This window comes from Suricata suricatta, chromosome 15 (genome assembly GCF_006229205.1).
Source record: "Suricata suricatta isolate VVHF042 chromosome 15, meerkat_22Aug2017_6uvM2_HiC, whole genome shotgun sequence".
Lineage (NCBI taxonomy): Eukaryota > Metazoa > Chordata > Mammalia > Carnivora > Herpestidae > Suricata > Suricata suricatta.
Window position 1 is genome coordinate 12818789 of NC_043714.1, and position 23751 is coordinate 12842539.

Below are 23751 nucleotides of genomic sequence, written 5' to 3' on the forward strand. Positions count from 1 at the left end.
GTTTTCTCTAAGGTTTTTATAGTTTATATTTTATGTTTAACTCTTTAATAGGTAAGAAATTGACCCTTGATTCGAAAGAGTCTTATCTTATTTAAGAGCCAATAATTCATCATTTATTACCTATCTGCTGTATGTTTAGCTCTGTTTTAATACTGTGTATGTAAAAACGAGTCCATGCCAGCTCTTGAGAAACATAAAATCAATGGGCAAAACAATCCTAAAAAGATAAGTTATACTACAAGTGTGAAAAGGGCTAAAGGGGAAGATGGAGACACTTAAAGATGCTAATAGTGGTAGTTTTTCCACAGACCAGAGTTCTGCTTCTTGCTAAAGCTAGAATGCTGAGTTCATGGGGTACTCTCATTGCAAAGCCAGACTTACATTAGCAGAAGAGTAAGGGTACTCTTGGCTATGAACTGGCTATGTCCAAGGCTGAACAAAAACAATAGACAAATGTCACTGAGTAGGCACTGTTGCTGCCATTCCCATCTCAGAAGTCCAGAAAGACCACATTATTATTGCTTTTCAGGTAAGTGTTAGGCATCAGATGCAATGCTATGTTTAACCCGTGTGTTATATGGAAACGTAGATTAAAAAGGCTTGTTTGGAATATCTTTTTCCTTCTTCTTTCCCATCTAACTTGAGCTCCCTAGAGTCTCCTCCATATCTTTCTGCCTTTTCCAACTTGTGAGACAAGAGGTGTGTGTGGTAGGATGTGGAGCTGGGAGCATGGGTGAGAAAGGAAGGCGGGGAGAATCTGCCATCACTCCATTAAAAACCTAGGAACTATTAGAAGCAACTAGCTTAAAAGAAAGTATTCTGATTCTGTTCATAAGCAACTTTGTGTTGATTAGGAGCCTGGTTAAATCTTGAGAATCTAGTCCACAATAAGAAGCTTTGAATAGTTCAGGGATGAGCTAGTGTTACGAATCATTGTCCTACAGTTCGCTGGGATCTTGTTTGTCTGTTTTTTACTCTGAGAATCTGACTTTGTTCTCAATCTTAGCTAAATGTTCACATATAATTCATTTGTCTTATGCTTTGCCCAACAAGTAAATTTTGACCATCACCGGCACTGAGGCTGTGCTTGCTGACACTCTCTGTAATCCCTTGCATATGTTTTTATCAGATGCAAGAACTGACCTAGCAAGCACTTATTACAGTCCACACATGAACACTAAACCGAAGCCTCATGTTATGTGTAATTATGACCAAATTAAGTATTTATCAAACTAAGAAGCTGAAATTTATATATCCCCAAAGTAGAACCTCCTTTATTCAGTACTGAGAATCATTATATAAATGGATCAGAGTGTTTTCAATAGCAATTCCTGTATTTCATGATAAGCTGATGGCCCTAACACATTTATACATTCACATCAACTGATAGGAACATCTTTACTTCTAGATGTTCATAAATAAATATGCATTGTGTAGTGTATTCTAATATAAGCTATCTGAATTTGAGAGTAGTATTCATGGTCATGAGTAAAGTAAATAACCAAAGAATACTATGAATCATTAAATAGCTACACAAATTCTCAATGGAATTATTTATTATCTTGTAATTCAGATTCTGTCTTTTGTTAATTTTATGTAATGCATGGCTCTGACCTCTGGATTCCCAGTCTACTGAAGGTCCCCATAAAATTCCCATTTCTCCTAAGCCCAACCAGTTGAGCCTTTTCTGACAACAGCAGCATTTCTTTCCTCTCCCCGTTTCATTCTAGCCCTTCTTTCTAGACACTACTCCCCAAAGGCAGCATGATCCAAGCCATCAAGTTACCAGGCTTCCTACTGCAAATTGGTACTATCTGTTGAATGACTCAAAGAGAAGCTATTACTTAAATTCTGGACAAAGTGGAGAAAGGAGGGAAGTGGGTCTTCCCTGTGTTACCATGCCCAGCAGAAGAAGGTGGCTACTGTCTTTTCAGCAACCTTTTATTTAACTTCATTTCTTCTGAGTTATGTGATGTTGGTCCATCCTTTCCTAAAATGCATCTGGTATGTATTATGCATCTGCCTCTTCCCTTCTTCATGAATCTTTACTGAGGACCATATAGTAGCACTTACTGGTCTCTGATATAATGTGAGATCATGGAAAGTGGCTAGTTGGGAAGATTTCTGCGTTTTCAAAACTTTCTTCATGGGCAGGTCTGCCCCGGAGTAATATGTAATTTATCAGAGTCACATCTAGAAGCTAGAAATTTGAATGTATAACGTTCCCCAAATAGAGGCAGATGTGCTAGAGAGCATAATTCTCTACTGAAGATTGCCTCAATTTTAAAATATAAGGGAGGGCACCTGGGTGGCTCAGTTGATTAAGCATCTACTCTTGATCTTGGCTCAGGTTATGATCCCATGTTCAAGGGTTTGAGCCCCACATCAGGCTCTGTGCTGATAGTGATGGTGCAGAGCCTGCTTGGGATTCTGTTTCTCCTTCTCTCTGCTCCTCCGCCTCTTATGCATTCTCTCTCTCTCTCTCTCTCTCTCTCTCTCTCTCAAAATAAATCAACTTAGAAAAAGAAAATATAAGGGAACTACTTGGACTTTTAAGTTGAAATTGAAATTTTATGTAGCTTGCCTAAAGTATTACAGGCTACTTGGCACCTGGCCTGAAATTAGAGAATGTCAAACACATAAATGAAAGTTGAACTTTATTAAGAATACAGGGAAAATGCAAGTGCCCTTTCTATTTCAGTTCTCCTCTGATCAAAGGTTTAAAAATAAAGTTGGCCAATAGCCTGCTGCCCAAATTGAGATTTTTCTTTTTCTTTATCTTACTGGCGAGACTGTGATTAGAATGCCAGGCGAACTGTGCCGAATTTTCAGCCTCGCTTACTCGGTCCTGGGTGCAACACTGCCTTTGAATGTGATCTTCTTCCTCTACCAAACGTGCTCCATAGAAACAGTGCCTTCACTAAGGAAACAGACTTTTAAAGAATGACAGCGGTGACAGTAAAAAAGAAGCTTCTCCTGTTTGATCTGTTTCTGGAAAGTCTCCGAAAACTAACTTTTAAAGCGCTAGACTTTCTCAAAAACCATATAGCTCATTCTCAGTCTTTGAGAAAAAGAGCTGGACCCTTGGTGGATGATTTTTTTTCCGGCCTCAGGGACAGTGCGAGCTTATTCTGATTGCTGATTGGACCGGCCTCCACCTCTACAAACCTTGGCCTTTCAGTGTGCACAGAGCTCCTGATTCACAATACTTATCCTCAAGTAACAAGGAAATGCCATCAGGGCTTATTATTGGCTGACAAGATACTCAAAGCACCCTTCATATAGGAAAAACGCATCAGCCTGTGTGAGTCACATAACGGCTGTGTAAATGGATCGGAACTGAAATAGTTCCAAGTAACTCTGGTGTGCAAGATAATATAATTAATATAGACTATATCTTTTTAGATTATAAAGTGCTAATTTAGAAAATATGATATTTTTGCTGTATGATGGATGGAGAACGATGATTATAAACAGTCTTTCTGTTATAGAGCTGAGCAAGGAAAAATATATGCATTCACTCTCCGAGAAAATCTTGTGACCTAATAAGCTTTTAACGTTTATAAGGATCCATATGTGTAGTGGAATTATTGTATTCGTAGGAGGAAACCTACACTGTTCGACAGCTCTCTGTGTTCAGACAGAGGGGAAGTAGAGCAAGTATAGACGGACAGACACTTGTGGCCTCGGATGTTGCTGTTTCAGTCATTGCAAAAGATGTAGCCACAGTAACTACCCAGAATCCCTGGAATAATCCCAGCTTGTGCAAGGAGGATTGTTTGATGAGTGCAGGTGGAACCGTGAAGGGGAAGAGGTTGGATGATAGTGTGTATATTCATCTAGGAACCTACAAAAAAAATGTAACTATGTGTGCTTTTGGACAAGTTGGATGCTTTGATTTAAGAGTAGCTGCTATCTGTAAAGAAAAACAGAAATTCATATTTCTTCCCATCATCAGCAAATTGAAAAGGATTTCAATATTCTTCAGAAAACTTGGGGTGCTTGGGTGGCTCAGTTGGGTAAGCATCCGACTTCAGCTCAGGTCATGATCTCATGGTCCATGAGTTCAAGCCCCACATCGGGCTCTGTGCTGACAGCTCAGAGCCTGGAGCCTGCTCCAGGTTCTGTGTCTCCCTCTCTCTCTCTGCCCTTCCCCATTCATACTCTGTCTCCCAAAAATGAATAAATGTTAAAAATAAATAAATAAGTAAATAAATATTCTTTGTAAGAATTTACTTTCTAATATGAACTAATTTGTGTTTGAGCATCACCCTGTGCTCCTTAGAACCCTAGGACATGACTCAGCCATGGTATTTTAAAGAAAGAAAAAAGGAAAAAGGAAATGACCTTAAATAGCATTATTCCCAAAAGAATATAAAATAAAACAATGTCCGTTATTTAGGTGACTCCTTTGCGGCCACGGCACTTTATACACTTATGGGATATCTGGCTGGTGATAACTTAATCTTATTTGGATGAAGTGCATAGAAGTGCTGTTGGCATGAAGTGTATCCAAACTTGGTACTATGATATGTATTCATATCGAACAATCTAGGGAGACATGAAGGAAAAAATATGCCAAAATGAAAACAGCTACAAGTGGGCAGAGTTGGGTGCTTATTCTCAGGTCAGCCCCTCCCTTCAGCACAGTGAATAACACCCCCATCCACATACACACACCGAGATTTGTATGAAACCTAAAGACCCTAATGAGGAGTCAAGCGAAACGGGTTGACACACATCCCTCTGCTCCAGTGAATACCCACCCAGAGCTGTACTTAAGTCACTGTCTCTGGAACTTCACCTCCCAAGAGGCTGCCTCTTGCAAGCCATCTAAGACGGTTACTGTGTAACTTCAGACTGATGGTGATACATAAGAACCTGCCAGAGAGGTTTTTACCACATCCAAGTTTGCAATTAATCAGACCTCTTTCCAGCTTCACAATTATTTCAGCAAAGGAAGCAATTAAGAAAATAGTCTTCTTTCGTAGAGGGTTTTAAACCACACCAGCAGCTGCATTCATAGGTCAGAAACACCAATATTGTTCTATGTATCCAGATAGTTTTCAAAAAGGGAACAACTAAAAGGAATACATGACTTTCCCTTTTATTTTTTAAAAAGAAATTTTGTCACATCAAAACAAATATCTATTTTTGTCTCAAATGAGGAATTTTTCCTTCCAAAATTGAAAAATGAGTGAGGGTATTGCCTCTTTCCAGGAGGTAAACTTAGCAAAAAAATATAAAATAAAAATAAAAAATAAAAATTCTGTCGTGCAAATTAAGTAAATTGTGCATACGTGCATATGCATGCATGAATTATGAATACGCTACACTATAAATATAACACATTAGTGCCAGCCTGCAGCACAAAGGTAGCACAATTTTATGGTCTCAAAATCCTGATTAGCATAAAAGGCATAACATTGTAATCAAATAATTATTGATTAATACAAAGGCAGAGAAGCCAGATGTGTTGAATGAGCTTGGTAATTAACTAAATAAACTACAGGTGTTTAAAATTCATAGCTTACAGATGAAAAGCGTACTTATTTATTTTAAAAATCATCTGTAGGCAAATCTTAATGTAGGCAGGTGCAGCAATCACATACCACAAATGTCAATATCTGTGAATGTACATGATCCCTTCACAAATAATTAGTATTTGAAATGTTTTCAGTACTTAAGTCCTTTGAAGTTTCTGGAGGGCTGTTTTCACAGAGACGTCCCTGGGTCTGCCCAATGGACCTGATGCACATCAAAAGTAGACAAACCAGTATACAGGAAGATACGGCTAATAAAGGGACAACTAAAAATTAAACACAAATAAGAGACGGGGAGCTTGACATTTAAAAGAAAAATATAAGTTCTCTTGCAAGTTGCAGATTTTTGTTAATTTCTCAATGTGTTTCCCCCACTCCCATTCTAGGTGGCCCTGTAGTAAAAGTGGCTTCATTTACATCATTTCTTCTAAAGGAACTAATGATTTCTTCAGTCATTTTTAGGAAACTGCAAGTTTTTATTTGATTCCTTCCAATAGTAGCAAAGGACACACACAAACTGACTTAAGGAAGGAAATGAGGTCTCTGGCCAGGGTTGTTTTCCTCCGACCTACACATAGTGCCTCAATTATTGTCATTACGCATGAGAAAGGGGCTGATCCTCTGCATACTTACCCTTCTTAAGAAACGCGTTTGATAAGACACTCATGTCAATTCCTAGATGAATGAAAGAGGGAAGTATTAATTTGAAAAACCCTGTGGGGCTCCTGGGTCGTTCAGTCGGTTAAACTCAGACTTCAGGTCAGGTCATGATCTCCTCGTTTGTGGATTTGAGCCCCGTAGCAGGCTCTGTGCTGACTGCTCAAAGCCTGGATCCTTTTTCAGATTCTGTGTCTCCCTCTCTCTGCTCCTCCCCTACTCAGGCTCTCTCTCTCTTTTTCTCTCAAAAATAAAAAGAAATTAAAAATTTTTTTACCAAAAAAAAAAAAAACCCCGGCAACTCCAACTTTTTTCACATATAAAAAAGTTGGTGAAGCTTTAGAAGAAATTGGTTTTCCAACACCATGTACTTTCCGGCTTTAGAAACAACCTCCATCCCTGCCGTCCAACCTGTGCTCACTGTTTCAACCTTCATCACCGCAGCCCAGTCCTGCCTTTCTTAGGACATAGGAATGGAATTAGATGGTATCTCTCTATTGAGTCTGACCTCCTTCACTCAACATCATGTCCACAAGAGTCAACCATGGCCTGGTGGTATCAACAGTTTATTCTCTTTTGTTGTTGTGTGGCTTCCATACCACATTTTAAAAAATCGATTCTACTGTTGCTATACATTTCAGGCTTTGGCTATAAATAGATGCTAAGAACATTCTTGTACGGGTCTTTGTTGGGTGTATGCATTTATCTCTCCTGGCTACATACTCAGGAGTAGGTACACTAGGTCCTAAGGCATACCCTTATCTAGCTTCCATGGAAATACAAGACTCTTTCCAAAGTGGCTGCACAAATTCACACTCCCGCTTGCAACATAAACATAAACTGCACTTTAAGGGATGTGCAGTTGCTTTCTGGTTTTTTAAGTTTTTCTCAATTCTCAACTGAAATCATGCCTCACAAACCTAGCAATTAGGTTTGTTCATTCTTTTGATTAAAAATTATATTGAGCCATTTTTGTGAGCTTGGCATGGGAAAGCATTGCTGATTACAGTTGGTTTATAATCTTGTAGGTGAGTCAGAAAAGTGGTTTAAGAAAGAATGTGTTATCTCTACCCAAATAAAGATATAAAATTAGGTGGCAGCATTGGGCACTTGTGAGCACACAGAAGACTTATATGGCCCAGACATTCCAGGGGCCAAGGATGACTTTCCAAAGGAAGTGATATCTCTGCTGAACCCTAAAAAGAAATTGGAGTTGGTCAGGTGACCAGGATGGAGAAGGGCGGGTTGTAGGGGCAGGAAACCAGATGAGAGGGGAGAGTGAAACACGACATTCTATGAAAAGGGAACAGGGTACGTGGAGACCAACAGGTTAGACGGAACAGCTCATTTGGGGGACGGGGTCGGTGTGGCTGGAGCATGGGCTGTGAAGGGAGGGACAGCAAGGAGTCTGCACAAGTAATTAAAGACCTCTTCGGCTTTCCCAAAGATAACCTTTGATGTCTGGGCAGAGGGAAACCCTTGAAGTGTTGTTTTTTTAAATTTTTTTCTAAACACTTATTTATTTTTGAGAGACAGAGAGAGATAGAGCACAAACAGGAGAGAGTCACAGAATACAAAGCAGGCTCCAGACTCGGAGCTGTCAGCACAGAGCCCGAGGCGGGGCTTGAACCCACAAACCGTGAGATCATGACCTGAGCCCAGGTTGGACTCAACCGATTGAGCCACCCAGGTGCCCCACCCTTGAAGTGTTTTAAGCACCTAGTGATGTCAACGCTTTGGGTTTAAGAAATATTACTCTGGCTGTAATAAGTGAAATACATTAGGGGTCGTTGCAATTTTCCCAGAGAAAAACAATGGCAGGCCAGTCTAGGATAGTGGCAACTGAAATGGAGAGAAAGAGAAGGATATTTTTAAAAATTTTTATCCTCAAGCAGTATGTAATACTTAATAAAGGGTAAAGAAATAGTCGACAAATGCTCATGTTATCACCAATGAAATAAAGATAAAACTTTTCCCACACAGTTAAACCCTTCTTGTTTACTGTTCCCTGATCCCTTTTTTCACTCCGTATTCTGCATTTATTTGTTACGTTTGTATATTTATTTAAAGTTTTACTATATAGGGGCGCCTGGGTGGCTCAGTCCAACTTTGGCTCAGGTCATGATCTCATGGTTTGGGGGTTCAAGCCCCGACTTGGGCTCTGTGCTGACAGCTCACAGCCTGAAGACTGCTTTGGATTCTGTATCTCCCTCAATCTCTACCCCTCCCCTGCTCACGCTCTGTCTCTCTCTCCTTCAAAAAAAATTAAAAAAAAAAAGTTTTCCTATAAGCATGTTTATTCCTAGAAAAAAAAAAAAGCACAGTATTGTGCTTTTAAAACTGTATATAACTGAAATCATACAATGTTTTGTCCACAACTGGATTCTTTTCATCAACATTATGTTTGAGAGATGCATCCTTTTTAATATACATCAGCTTATTTAATTCATTTCGGCTTCACATAGCATTCAATTACCTGAGTACTAATTTATTAATTTCTGATAGACATTTAGGTTGCTCTCAACTTTTTGCTGTTACAAGCATCACTGCTAAGAACACTCCTGTGGGTGCACAGGTGGATATGTGAGCTAGGATAAAGGCAGAGGGTCAAATTCTAGAATCAAGGGGCATTTCCATTTTAAACTTCTCAATGTTGCCACACTGTTCTCTGAAAACCCGGTGATTATCTTGCATGTGAGTGGCCACCTTGCCACACTGAACAATGACAAGTCATATTGAGCTGGGTCATTCTTTTTTTTTTTTTTTTTTTTTTTTTTAGCTGGATCATTCTTATGAGGATGTGGTTAATTTTATTGTAGATTTTTAATGATACTGATTTCATCTTTGTTTTGCTATCTATCAGATCTTTGATATTTGAATTAATTTCTACTCTTACAGATTTCTGATATCCTTGCTCTACTCTTTTTTAAATATCATTCATTTTCAATCATGAAATATACTTTATCTTTTGTTATATTTATAGTCTGACTTCCCATATGAGAATGTGAGCTCCTACAGAACAGGGGTTTTTGTCTGTTTTGTTCATGGATTAATCCAGATCCCAGAATAATGTAGGCACGTAACAAAAATTTTTAATGAAATCTATATCTAACATCTTTAGTTTTAACTTGCTTATTCTTCTAAAACTTTCAAACTGAATGCTTAGCTCACTAGTTTTTAGCCTTTCTTCTTTTCTACGAAAACATTTAATGCTATACAGTTTCTTTGAATGTGACGTATTTATTGTTACTATTATTCTGGAAGTATTGCTTGACACGAAAAAGAAATCTGTGTTATGTACTTTGGCACTAGGTTGATTAACTATTTACTTATTTTTTTAAATAACAAATTGCTAGTCCTTACAGGAATCAAACAATTTTGTTGAAATTGGCAAAAATGGGTTTTTCTAAATTCTTTTATATATATATATATATATATAAGAATTCCTTCTATATATATACTGCCTGACATCAGTAATGTAGAACTTTATTTCACCAACTTGGTTAATTTGATCTAGAATTTCTACTGGAAAAAAGCAAAATACATGCTTAATTCTTTCTCTTTAATTACTCATTTTTTCAAGTATGGTTATTTTTTCTAACTAGCAAACATTTTTAGAGCAGTCATAGCAAAATTGAACAGAAGGCACAGAAGTCTTATTTAAGTAGCTGCTTTAAATACTAACAATGAGGTTTTTTTTCCCCTTTCTGTTTTGATCATAATGGAGTCACAGATTTTCACTGATTCAACGTGTTTGGTCGGCTTCAATTATGATTTGTTCTGATGTTCAAATTATTACAACTTCACCCAATAATAGACCCTACATATTGCTTCCTACATTTTTTAACATGACTCATCAATTTTTTTAACTTGTCTTGCTTTCTAGAACAAAATATATTTCACACTCTCCTTGCTCCTTCCTTGCACCGCGCCTCATTTAAAATTTCTCCAGGGAAAAACCTGGGTTCTTATTACTGGGGCGTATGAGCCAGAGCTGCTTGCTGCTCTTGGAGTCACATTGCTTCAAGGCCGTTCGACATACAGAGATCACACACACACACACACACACACACACACACACACACTTTACATAATCATTTCGGATCACGAGTGCAGTTTGAAATTTTCAGTTCAATCTTAACATCTCAGTGTTCTTTGGCAACAATACGGTTTTACTGCCCTGTATGAGGTGCTGTGCACATAGCACCAAACCTGCAGAGACTGAGGGGATTGAGTTTATATTAATCATTTGGATAAAACAATGAATTTATATACACTTACAGACTAAAACTGTACCAATTCTAAAATTCAGCTAATCCAGATATGAAGATAAATAAAAGACTCAGCAGTAGAATTATTTTTTAAACTGTTATTTACTATGGGACGAAGGTATTCAATTTAATAAGTTAAAAAATGCGAACAAGGGGCGCCTGGCGGCTCAGTCGGTTAGGCATCGGGCTTCGGCTCAGGTCATGATCTCTCAGTCTGTGGGTTCGAGCCCCACGTCGGGCTCTGTGCTGACAGCTAGCTCAGAGCCTGGAGCCTGCTTCTGGTACTGTGTCTCCCTCTCTCTCTGACCCTCCCCTGCTCAGGCTGTCTCTCTGTGTCTCTCAAAAATAAATAAAAAACCAAAAAAATGAGAACAAAAGAAATGGACACAAATATTAGACATTTTCATGAAAATTATGAAATGAACAGTCTGGCTGAACAGACTAGAGCCAAATCTCAGAGCATGATAGTAACAGTTGTTCTGGTGACACAGCACAAGTGGGGGAGGGGCAGAGAGGGAGAGAATCCCAAGCAGGCTCTGCCCTGTCAGCACAGAGTGTGATGCGGGGCTCAAACCCATAAAACCATGAGATCATGGCCTGAGCTGAAATCTAGAGTCAGATGCCTAACTGGCTAAGCCCCCCAGGGACCCCTAGTTTCATCATTGTTAAGAGTAATTGGTAATGGCCAATATTTTAGTTCTTATTTTGAAAGTAAAAACATGTGGATAGTAAAATATATTACTTACCTTGCTGTCACCAATAGAAAGAGCAGTCCACTCTTTGTTTCCCAAATCACACTATTTCACTTAATTTCTTTGCTCTTATAAGAGACTGGTTTTTTTCTTTTCTTTTTAACTTTAATTCCAGTATAGTTAACATACAGTGTTATGTTCGTTCGTTTGGGGTGAACAACATAGTGATTCAGCAATTCCTTGTATTACTCCGTGCTCATCGAAATAAGTGACTCTTTTCTCTTAGACTAAAAATTCTTATTTCCAACACCATTTAACCTGATGACTCCTTTATTTTAACCCACATATAGGGAAGACGGTTTTACAATGCCAGGCTGGTACGGTTGCGCGGGTGCGCACTGTTTCGAGCCCCACCCCTTCCCCGTCGCAGGACCGATGTGCCCAATTCCAGCCCCTTACCGATACTGATGCTCCCGTCGTCTTCTTCCTCAGAGCATTGCCGCCCGCGGGCAGGAGGCTGCCGCCCAGGGAGAGACGCTCATCCTCCGTCCATCAGGGGCTCTCGGCCCCACGTGCTGTGCCGCCTCCAGCAGGTCTCACCCCTCCATTCCGCCTCCCTCTCCTGCTACCACCTTTGGCCGAGACACCTGCTGTCATAGCCACCTACCTGGCTCCGACTTTTACCCGGTCAAATCCATTCTCTATACAATTTTTAGAATTATCTTTTTAAAAACGCAAAGGAGATGATACTGATATTTGACTTTTCAACTGGAAAAGTCTGTCGTGGCTCACTGCCAGTCTTCAGCCTCATCACATACCACTCTTCTCCTCTCCTGGGCTTCCCTCCAGCTGTACGGCCGTCAGTCAGTACCCGAGCAGTGACACCTCTTCGCCCTCACGTGGTCTTTGCACTTGGAGTTCTGTGAGTGCGCAACACTCTTTCCCCAGATCTTCCCACGTCTAGTTCCTTCTCATCTAACAGGTCTTAGCCCAAATATCAGCTGTTGGAGAAGCCTTCTCTGGGCACCTATCATGCAGTAACCCCATTCCATATCCCAGCCACTCCCGGGCACATCATTTCCTTTATATTAGTTTTCATAATGGATCCTTATTTTTGCCTACTTATGTGTTTACTTTATTACCTATCTTCTCTGCTAGGGTATATGTTCCATGAGGGCAGGGATAAGATCTCGTGTTCAATCTTACATCCCAACGCATTGCTCATGTTAGAAACTCCACAAATATCATTGAATGGAGAGATGAGACTTCACTGCTTCCTGTAGTGGTTGAATTCAGGGAATTAAGCCCCAGAATGAAGACCAAACGCTTCATTATTTTTAGTGCTGCCTCTGGTACATGACCAAAGGTACCAGAATTTTTAAAATCCCAGCAATTCCTAGTTGTAGAGATGGGAAACAGGAAGTCAAACTGATCAATGGCCACTCACTCTGCACATTGCTATTTTTCTTTTAGTTTTTTAATTTGAGTATAGTTGACACACAATGTTGCATTAGTTTCAGGTGTAAACATAGTAGTTCAACAAGTTTGTACATTATACTGTGCTCATATGTGTAGCTATGACTTATCACCACATTAACACTATTACAATATCATTTTAAAATATTTATTTAAAACACTATTTTGAGAGAGAGAGAGAGTGCATGTGTGCACGTGTGCCAACAGGGAGGAGCAGAGAGAGAGTGTGAGAGAATCCCAAGCAGACTCTGTACTGTCAGTGCAGAGGCATACGTGGGGCTCATGAGATCATGACCTGAGCCAAAATCAAGTGTTGGACACTTAATCATCTGACCCGCCAAGATGCCCACAATTGCATCAATTATATTCCTTATGTTGTATCCTTTCTTCCTGTGACTTGTTCAATCAAAACTGGGAGTCTGTACCTCCCACTCCCCTCTACCCATTTTACCCAACCCCTCAACCCCCAACCATCACTTAGTTCTCTGTATTAAATGGGAGACTGCATTTTGTATTAAAACTAGTGGCACAGACTAAGTGAGCATGACTTATTCATGGCTTGTACTAAGGAGTCTTTAAGAAAGCAACAGCAAATGACAGACTCTTCCAATGGAAACCTGAATATCTTTTAAACCTACCTTTAAGGAAAACAACATATGATCATTGATATATTTGAACTGGTGCCTCATCTTGGTTGTAATACCAACACGTACACCTCACTACCAAGCACTGTGTTTGCCCTTCATTCTGTGGATCCACAGTACCCTCTGAAATATTTAGTGCTTTCATGGAAAAAAATTAGAAATGTAAGCAAATTGTTTTAACTTGTCTAATCCATATTCTGAGATGAATGGGTATCTTTAAAGAAGTTTCAACTACCGTGAATTCTAGATGAATGAGTTTCTCAAAAGAAGTTTCAACTAAAAGGAATTCTATTGTATGAATATAAACCTAGTGCTAACTCTTTAAAATTGGGTAAAATCTATTTTGTTAATGCATGTTCATTTCCAAATGGGCTGGCTTCTGATAAGAGAGAGTAAAGTGACAAAGAAAGGAGATAACTATGCAAAAGTGGATTCCATGACTCTTTGAGCCACAATTAAGGAAGCAGAAAAAGAAGACTATTATTAGCAATTGAGCATCCATTTCTAAAAGTAGAGAGAGGGTTAGCTAAAGTTGAGTTAGACACATACCCAAAAAAGCAGATGATTAAAAATACACAGGGGGCACCTGGGTGGCTTGGTTGGTTAGCTCAGGTCATGACTTCGTGATCTGGTCTGTGGGTTCAAGCCCCCATCAGGCTGTGTGCTGACAGCTCAGAGCCTGGAGTCTGCTTTGGATTCTGTGTCTCGCTTGCTCTTTGCTCCTCCCCAACTCGTGTTCTGGCTCTGTCCCTCAAAAATGAATACATGTTAAAAAAATTATTTTAAAGATTACACAGAAGAATAAGAGAGAGACTGGCCCCTTGATTAATCAGAGAGAATACAGTGGTATACTATAAAGAAGTGAATATTGAGATTTTTGGACATGAGCTGATTCCAGCTCTTTGGCTACACTCATTACGAAAGCAAGGTAGGCGGGCATGTCCACCTACACAGTTAATGAACAACATTTCAAAGAATTCTGAAATTCCTTTTTTGTTTAATTCAAGTGTTTGAAGAAAATGGAAACAAGTTTGGAATTCACACTAGAGAGATAAAGTACTTTTAAACATTTTATATTTGCTTAAATAGGTATTAGAAGAAACAGGTGTTCTGGAATAATTATCTTTTAGGTCATAACTTGGTTAGTGTGAGCACATAGAGCTAACATCTTGTTCCCCGTGTGTTGACTCTTGCTCTCCTTGCTCACCCTTGAGGCCACCAGCCTGTGTTCTCACTACATTGACTCCCAAACTTGGTAAAAAAAAAAAAAAAAAAAAACCACACACCAAATTCTCTCTTCTCAGTCCCCTCGATTCCTTGCAAGCCAGTTTTTCACTCCCAGTGCTCTCCTGGCGTTGCATTTTCTAAGGCATCCCCTGCCAAACCGGCCAGTAAATTAAGTGGTTGTTTTTAACTAGGCTTTGAATCTATGGCGTTATCACCTTCCCTGAAATCCTCCCTTCTGGCAGTCTTGCTATGTGCTCACTCGATCTCTCTCTCTCTCTCTCTCTCTCTCTCTCTCTCATTCTGTCTCTCTCTCCAGGCTGTCCTTATGCATCCCAAGCCTTTCTGCTTTGGTTTCATGTTTTTCTTCTCCCTCCTTGCTTTCTTCTTCTTTATCCTCCAAACTGCCCTTGGTAATCACACATGCTTGCATGAATATAAATATCATTGTTGAAATCTTTTAAATTCGAAGGAAAATGACAAGGAGAGCAGTCACCAGCTTTCTTAAACCATGGTGTGCTTAAATCATCACATCCTATTCTAATTCCAAAAAGTGAAAGAGAAATGACATTTGCGCTCCTTGACATTATTTGTCAGGATCACTTGGTGGACCCAGGTTTAGCATTCATCCATGTATTTCAGGCTTTGACGTGGTAACAAACAGCTTAAAGTAAATGATCTTCTGAATTTATCTTTTTTTATAAAAAACTTGTTAGAGTTTTCTGCTCTTCATTTCCTCTGATGTGCTTTATATAGGAAATTGAGTTGTGTGATAGGGTTTGTTGCAATGTTTGAAATCTAGCTAGTGAGGGGGTTGAAATCAGACACAAACTTGCAATAAAATTTTCTACCAAATTTAAGTTCGAGGTTCAAATTTTAAGTATAATTTGATGCTATTGACATTCTTATTCACATTTTAATGTAGTCATTGCAAAAAAAAGGTACAGTTTATAAATATTTATAGTGTCAACAAATTAAGTGAGAACTACACAGAGGGATTTTATGAGTGTAACAAATATGTATCATGAGTTCATAAATTCACTTTTGTTTTATTTGTGTCATATAAATTTTAGTCAAAATCATGACGAAATGAATTTAGAGCCCAACAATAGAAAAGACCACTGGGTAAGAACACTTGAAGAGCAGAAATTGCTATGACTTTTGAGATCACCTCAGTTCATCCTGAACCTAATGAATTCTATTAAAACGGAAAATAATAGTTTTTTGGTTGCGATCAGGACTAACTGTAAGAGATTAAATCTGATAGTCAGGAAAGGGAGCAGCCAGTAGGCCATTTGCCTGCAGGTAAATTGCCTTGCGTTAAACTGAATTCACTAGCTAAAGCAATTATTTTTCCATAATATTCTCCCTTCAGAGGGCACTGCAAATGATACATGTAGCAAACCAAGAACCAAAAAAAAAAAAAAAGATGTAAAATTTTTATTATCAATAAAGTGCTGTAACTGTGAAGGTAACTGAATGATACGTGTAACAAACCAACAACCCAAAAAAGGAGGAAAAAAAAGTAAAATGTTTTAATAGCAATCTAACCTGAGGCTTTACTTTTACTAGTACTTTTGTTACCAACCACAGTCCTTGGGCTCACAGAGCAATAGAAATTAACTAGAGAAATTAACTAAGCAGGACTGCTGGGCAAGGCTTTATTGGGGATTATGCTCCAGCACGAGGTAGAAACTATGAGGGGGAAAGATAGGATTCAGTAGGCAGGAAGGGAGAAGCTAGGACTTGAAGATCAGCTTTTTGGGGGGGGGGAATCAAGATCCTGGCTCCTCCCCTAAGCTTTTCAATTTATTGTTTATGGCAGAAACAGTCTAATCTTAGTTGTTTGAGGCATCTTTTGAGGATAGACACCTGGGCTGTTGTCTCTGCTAAGAGCTCTGAGAGTTTATTCTGACGTGAAGGCCAAGGGTTGCCATCTTAGTTCTTTTGCTCTGGCTCTCAGTGGTGTTTTCTGGAAATAACTGAGGAGGAAGGCCCCCTCCCCTTAGGGTATGAGGAACTGTAAAGGTTTGGGAGGGAGAGCACAGTACGCATGGAGTAGTACCACGTCAGAGCTGAAAGTACAGACTACAGAGGATCAAGTTGTGGGTCTGTCATTAAATAGGCAGCTTATTTAATGTAGTCATTAAATTGGGCAATTTATTTTGCCTCTCTGTGACTTCCTTTCCTCACCTATGTTAGTTTCTTATGGCTGCTATACAACAAGTTACTATAAACACGATGTCTTAAACAACAGTAACTTAATCTCACAGTTCTGGAGGCCACAAGTCTGAAATCCATTTCCTTGAGCTGAAATCAAGATGTTGACAGGATCAGGCTCCCTCTGGACCCCAAGAAGAGAAGTCTCTTGTCTCTTCCAGCTTCTAGTGGCTGCCAGCATTCCCGGGCTTGTGGCCCCATCATTCCAATCTCCGATCCTCCATGGTCACATTGCCTTCTCCCCTTCTGCCTTGTGTCTGATTGGTGTTAGCCCCTAAAGGTGATGATGGTGATGAACAAGAAAATGCAGACAAAATGTTTCAAAATGAATCAAATAATTTGTTTCGAACAAATGTAGAGGATCTTGCCTCTCAATTTTTGAGGTGTGCTTCCCTTAAAATGTTATTTTTCAAAGGACTGTGTCTATGTTGAACAATTATAATCCACTAGTGTAGGCATAAGGTGTATACAGCCATTTGTGGTTCTGTCTTGTGTTCTTTTGCACTTGAAATTTAAGTCATCTCAACAACATTCTACATCCTGAATTCTTCCTAAGGTGGAAATCAAAGATGTGATATGATAGGATTGTCTCCTTCTGCTCTCCTGTCTCCTGCCCACCTAGGACACAGATCTGATGACATTCAACATTTCTGTACACCGGTCGTGGTGGCGGGAACACGGGCCTGGCTGTGTCCGAAGAGTGCTGCCTCCGTCAGCCCACGGCATGATGGACGACTACACGTATGTCTCCGTCACAGGCTGCATCGTCGACTTCCAGTACCTAGAGGTCATCCACAGCGCTGTCCAGATACTTCTCTCTGTAAGTAGCACCTTTGAATCCCTGCCTTTATTGGCATTTTGTATCTAACCCTTCTGTCCACACCCATCTGGTAGAAAATGCCTTAAATAAGCACATGGAGAACATCCTTTAAACGGTGGAAATAGCAGCAATTATGCTAACATTGGCTATACTTAATGAGGCTACATCTTTTCCTCTTGGTATCCAGACACTGTTTCAGAAACAGTCAGTTGCTATAGTTCCTAATTTGAGATATAATACACACCACTCAATGAAGTAGCATCACTGTCCCTGGAAATGGTGCCTTGTCCGTTCTCTGCTTTGGGTTCTTCTGCTTATACTTCTGCTACTACCTCTACTTCTAAAGTGTTCTTTAACTAATGTGCATTAGTTCCAGAGATAGGAGGGTCCAAACACACCAATGGTTTGCTCAATCTAGCAAGCTTCAGATTTCAAATATTTATTCCTTGGGGCGCCTGGGTGGCTCAGCTAATTGAGCGTTCAACTTTGGCTCAGGTCATGATCTCATGGACTGGGGATTCAAGCCCCATGTCAGGCCCTGTGCTGACAGCTCAGAACCTGGAGCCTGCTTCAGATTTGTGTCTCCTCTCTCTGCCACTGCCCCCTATCCCCTGTCCTGCCCCCACTGGTGCTCAGTCTCTCTCTGTCTCAAAAATAAACATTAAAAATAATAATAATTAGTAGTAGTGGTATTCCTTAAGAAAACAAATCCCTTCAAAGATTTTTCCACACTTTAGTGCCTAAAATGTTGTGTCAAGATATAATTCCATACAGAGGAGCAGAGAAAAGAAATGGCCTGATGGGACCACAGGAGTTTTATGTGCTTGGAATCTCTTAAAGCTACTTATTTCTACCAGATTGTCCCTCCCACAATTTGATTATAGTGTCAAGTGGAAATAACTTAAGATTTATGCCATTACCAAACCTGCTGTTCCTTTGAGATCCAACAAGAACATGGCATGGTGTTTGAGTCAATGTACAGTGAAGTCATTTTCAGTCACACTTTTCATATAAACCAACTATCCAACTCGGTCCTTCTGTCCAACTGGTTGAGTTAGAATCAGAAGGAAAGATAAAGGCTCAACAGTAGATAAATAGACAACAGAAATATAAGAGATGTATGTCAGTGAAGAATGTACCTTGGAATCATTTCTAGAAAGAAGATTGAGAAATCCTTGCTATCGTTTAGTATATCTGTTATCTACTGCTGTGTAACAAACCATTCCAACATGGAATATAAATTTATTGCTTAGAGTTCTGTGGGTCAGGAATTGGGGCAGGGTTCAGCTGGGTAGTTCTTCTGCTCTACATGATATTGGCCAGGGTCACTCATATGAACCTTTCAACCACGGCCTCTGCTGGGGCTAGAATATCCACGAAGACCTCATTCACACATCTGGGACTGGCTGTTGGACCACATTTTCCTCCATATGGCTTGTCTTTTTGCAGAAACTTAATAGGCTTTTCTACAGCAAGGTAGCTAAGTTCCAAGAGAAGCCAAACATGTAATCATTTATCCAGCCTCAACTTGAATAATTCTTACTATTATTCCATTGACTATAGCAAGTCATATGACCAAGCCCAAGCCAAATGTAGGAGACTGACTATAAAGAAGTGAGCATACCAGGAGCCATGGCTCATTTGGGACCACCAATGTAGTGGTATACACCTCCCTTGTATAATCTATGAATTATTGTTCTTTAACCCACATACATCAAGTTTTAAAATAGTGTGTTAGAGCACATTTGAAGTATACTTTTCTAGAAAGACAAAGATTAGGATAAAAAAATCAAAGATTGTTTAGTGTTCTAGTCCAATGAAAGCAAATTCTTCACTGAATTTATAAAAAAGAGAGAGAGAAAGAGGTTGTGCCTCAACACTAAGGACTGTTCTCTCAGAGATGTACCAGGGAATCTGATTATTCTTGGTTTCTAGATATTGCCATTTGTCAATAGATGTTTATCACTTGTTTCCTATTTTCTGATCTTTAATCTACTAGCAGTTACATATGAAACTGTGCCAAAATACATGTTTAAATCTTGTTTTTAAAAAGAGAGAGAGAGAGAGGCAAATTATCTCATAAATTTTCAGTCTATGTTAAGGTAAAAAAGTACTCTGTTATGATATGCTAGGTTCTAAAGGTTCTTATTATTTTTTCTTAATTTTGAAACATTTTTCTAGAATCTTTCATCTCTGGACAGATCTACCTCCTTTTAAAAAATTATTCAGAGTAAATTGCTAAACCATTTTGTGGAATGCTAGCATGATGTTCATGTTTTTATAATGCAGTAGAATACAGTTGAATCAAAAAGTCATCTCTTCATTATTACTTCAATTCAAATGAATAGCAAGGTGAAAGGATTTATTTGATAAGGGGCTGAAGTGATACATAAAAACATACACTAAGGAGAAATACTAAACAAAATGTATATCGCCACCTAAAAGAACTTGTCAGTTATAAATTAATTCCTTGACATATTTGTTTAGTGAACATTCAAAGCCATCCACCTGCACGTATATTCCTGATTCTGCTATTCAGCATTCCAGCTTAAAAGGATTAGTTGCTGATCTCTGACTTTTCTTGTGTAATACACCCAGGAGACAAGAGTTCCAGTATTTTATCTTTTTATATTAAAGTAGAATATACCCTGAAATTGTTTCACAACTGTCAAATTGTGTACTATTGTGTCGTTATGTGGGTTTTTATCCCTTCCACGTATTTCATATACATATGTTTAATTATTAGAATTACAATTTTTTATCATACCACGTGATGATAGGGGAATACTTGCTGTAATAGTAGCCTAGCATATGCTGAAATATCAACCTTAGTCCTGAAAAAAAGGGGATGTTGGTCACAATATTTAACAGCCGGTGCTGCATGGGTGACAAGTTGGCAACTTAGACAAAGGGCTTTGAGATGAGACAATGTCCTGTGGGCCCTGCTGCACGGGGGGGGGGGGGGGGGGAACCCCTGTAATTTCTAGAGGCACAGAAAGATCTAGAAGGATGCAGGGAGAGGCCAACGGAGGTAGGCAGGATAATGCAGGTGGTGTGTTGGAGTTTGAAGGCAGCATCTCTCTGGCAAGGGAAAGGGACATATTTGGATGAATCACTCACGGATACAGCCCTGCTCTGCTGACGCAGGCTGCCTGTGCAGTTGTCCCCAGAAGAGTGGAGCTGGGAACCGGAAAAAATGAAATCCCAGGCAAATGTCTGCAGGAGCTATGTACAAGCTTGACAGGAACAAACAAAAAATAACAGAATTCAGAGAGAAGGCAATGGCCGGGCGTCCCCTCTGGGACCCTGTGTCCTGCTCCACTGGCCCCAGCAGAGGGGCTCTGGTCTCTGCACTTGCTAGCGCCACTGTCTCTGCATAGCAGCGAACTGTTTCCGGCGTCCCTCAAGTCCCTCACCGGCACCCAGGTAGACGGGGAGAGGGAATGTGGAAGGCAGAATGGAGATTCTTGTCGCCCAAATCTTACCAAAGCGGATATAGGAAGGGCTCCTGCAATTGCGGGCAACACCAACTTAAACTTCAGGTGGAATCCAAAGAATGACTGTGAATAGTATGAGGAGAGGAGCAAAATCTAATCCATGGAGGAGATGAAAAGTCAAGGGCTGTAGCCAGGATCAAGCTGTGGAATACTAGTCCCTCTTGTCCATGAGCACTTGCCCTGTCCTCAGTTCATAGGCTCATCATTTCTACCAGAAGGACGGCCAATAACCTCCTAGAGAGTCTTCCGGGCCCCAGTTCTGCCCCGCCCACCGTCACAGGTGTACTGAGATGATTACAAAGGGCCGTTCTGATCGCTCATTTTCCTTCTGATCACCAGCCAAATATTCCCACCTTCGAGATGGAATCTGAATTCATACCCTGTCACATGAGGACCTCATGACCTGCCCTCTGTCTGATTCCCACCACCCCCATCTCCCAGCACTCCCCCGAAGGAACCCACCTGTCATCTTCACAGAACAAGACAGGGTACAAGCACAGCACGCCTCCCCATGTGCAACACTGTGCTTGGAATGGCTCTCCAACCCGCCCCTCTCCCCCTCACCCCACTCAGCTCTCCAGCCACCTGGCTAGAGTCTACTACTAGACACCTTTTCCCCAAAAGTTTCAGGATATGTTAATTTCTCAAATCAATAATACATTCACTCAGTCCAAAAACATAAAAATATGTTCAGTGAAAATACTCCCTCCCACCCTTGTGCGTCCCTCTGCCTGTTTACCCATCTCTGCTCCCCCATAGGCAACCAGTTTTGCTTTGATTTTTAGCGCTATGCCAAAGTGTCATTATGAAATTCAAGAAACTGACCTTTTATTTTTATTTGCCCCCCTCAAAAGACATCATATGACATCCATTCCTCTGAGGTCTCCCTTTTTTCAGTATATTATATATTTTGGAGTTATTTGCATATCGACACATCAGTGGTTCATTGTTTATTTAATGTTCCCCTATTTAAACTATCTACCTATCCAAATATAATGATGTTGGGTGTATACAACATAGAGATAATATATAATATATATAATATAGCTAACATAATATATAATACACAGTACATCATATGCTTCATAATTGTATATTACATAACTATTATGCACAGTGTCATGCCAAATAACTGTGTGCGTGTGTCACTGAGAACATTTCCTAGACGTGCCCCACTCACTCACCCCCCTCCTCCCTGGCTGTACTAGATGGCTTGCCATGACAGCACAGTTTTATAATCATCGAGTCTCAGGTCTGTCTATCTACCGGAAGGAAAGCCTGTAAAGAATGAGTTGTGCCCTTTTTTCACTTGTTCATTTCTGCAGTCATAGTGATAGCTGACTGATGGCACAGAAATATTTGGTGAATGAATAAATGACCTAAAAACAGGAGATTCCAGAGCTGAAGTGAGTAAACACAGAAGGAAGGATCCACTGATCAAACAGTGCAGGAATGAATGAATGCACTAACAAAATGCAGGAGCCAGAGTGAGCTTCACGTGGGAAGTGAGGGGCTGTCACAGTGCAGGACACTCAGCAAACGTCAGCTTTGTGTTGCTCGTACTGATGCTTTTACTCTAATCGCTCAGCCTGTCCCTCTCCTATCTGGGCTGGTCCTTCTTCAAAGACCAAGGGCTCCATCGTGGTGTGCTGTCACTGTTGAACTCTCAGTTCTTTAATCCCACACCTGACATCCATTCCCTGCAGGAAAAATGTCACTTCTATAATCTTCATAAGACACTTAATCATAAATTTTTATGCAAAGGACCGAACGTTTAGTTAATATGCATTTATTTGCCTCATTCTGGTTTATTAGAGTTCCTTCCTACCTATGCCTCTCAAGCACATTTGGATGACTGAATCAATTTCATATTTTCATGAAAAATTTCAGAATTACTATAGTGAAACAATGACTGAAGTGGCAAGTTCTCAAAGGCTGTAACTGACTCTGTATTTACTCCATATCTCTAATGCCTAGAACAGCAGCCACGCCTTCAGAGCTGTTGAGTAAATTGTATAAGTATTCCGGATTTTAGTTTTACATAACATGAAGTGCACAATTTTTAAACACTGGATATAATTTACTGAGACAATGCCTTGATTTTGTTTCATACCACTTGCTAAAGAAAACATATCTGAAGAACACGCTTCCACATTCTTTCTGATTCAGATGCTATTTGTTTGGATTGGTGCAGGAAAAGGAAAGTCATTCCTCTCCAGGACCATAACTCTCCCTTTGAATTTGCTCTTCCACATCCATGTGTTCTTTATTTTGAGAGAGACTTCCCTAGTTTGGCCAGGTCTAGTTGCTTTGCTCCCATTAAAGAGAAGAGCAAGGTGAGGGTGTGGAGAGCCGGGCACCCTCCTACACTGTTGGTGGGAATGTAAACTGGTACAGCTGCTCTAGAAAACAGTGTGGAGGTTCCTCAAAAAACTATTCATAGAACTGCCCTATGACCCAGTAATAGCCCTGCTAGGGATTTACCCAAGAGATACAGAAATGCTGATGCATAGGGACACATGTACCCCAATGTTCATAGCAGCAGTGTCAACAATAGCCAAAACATGGAAAAAGCCTACATGTCCATCACCTGATGAATGGATCAAGAAGATGTAGTATATATACACAATGGAGTACTACATGGCAATGAGAAAGAATGAAATATGGCCATTTGTAAGGAAGTGGATGGACCTCGAGGGTGTCATGC

General features: G+C 40.0%; 1 protein-coding gene across 1 annotated transcript in view; it reads left to right on the forward strand.

Moving 5' to 3' along the window:
• NKAIN3 (sodium/potassium transporting ATPase interacting 3) overlaps window positions 1–23751 on the forward strand; it is a 283429-nt gene that overhangs the window by 125647 nt on the left and 134031 nt on the right. The window contains exon 4 of the mRNA XM_029923289.1: window positions 17350–17547. Within this exon, the coding sequence (XP_029779149.1) occupies window positions 17350–17547 (198 nt within the window). The remainder of the gene's footprint in view (window positions 1–17349; window positions 17548–23751) is intronic.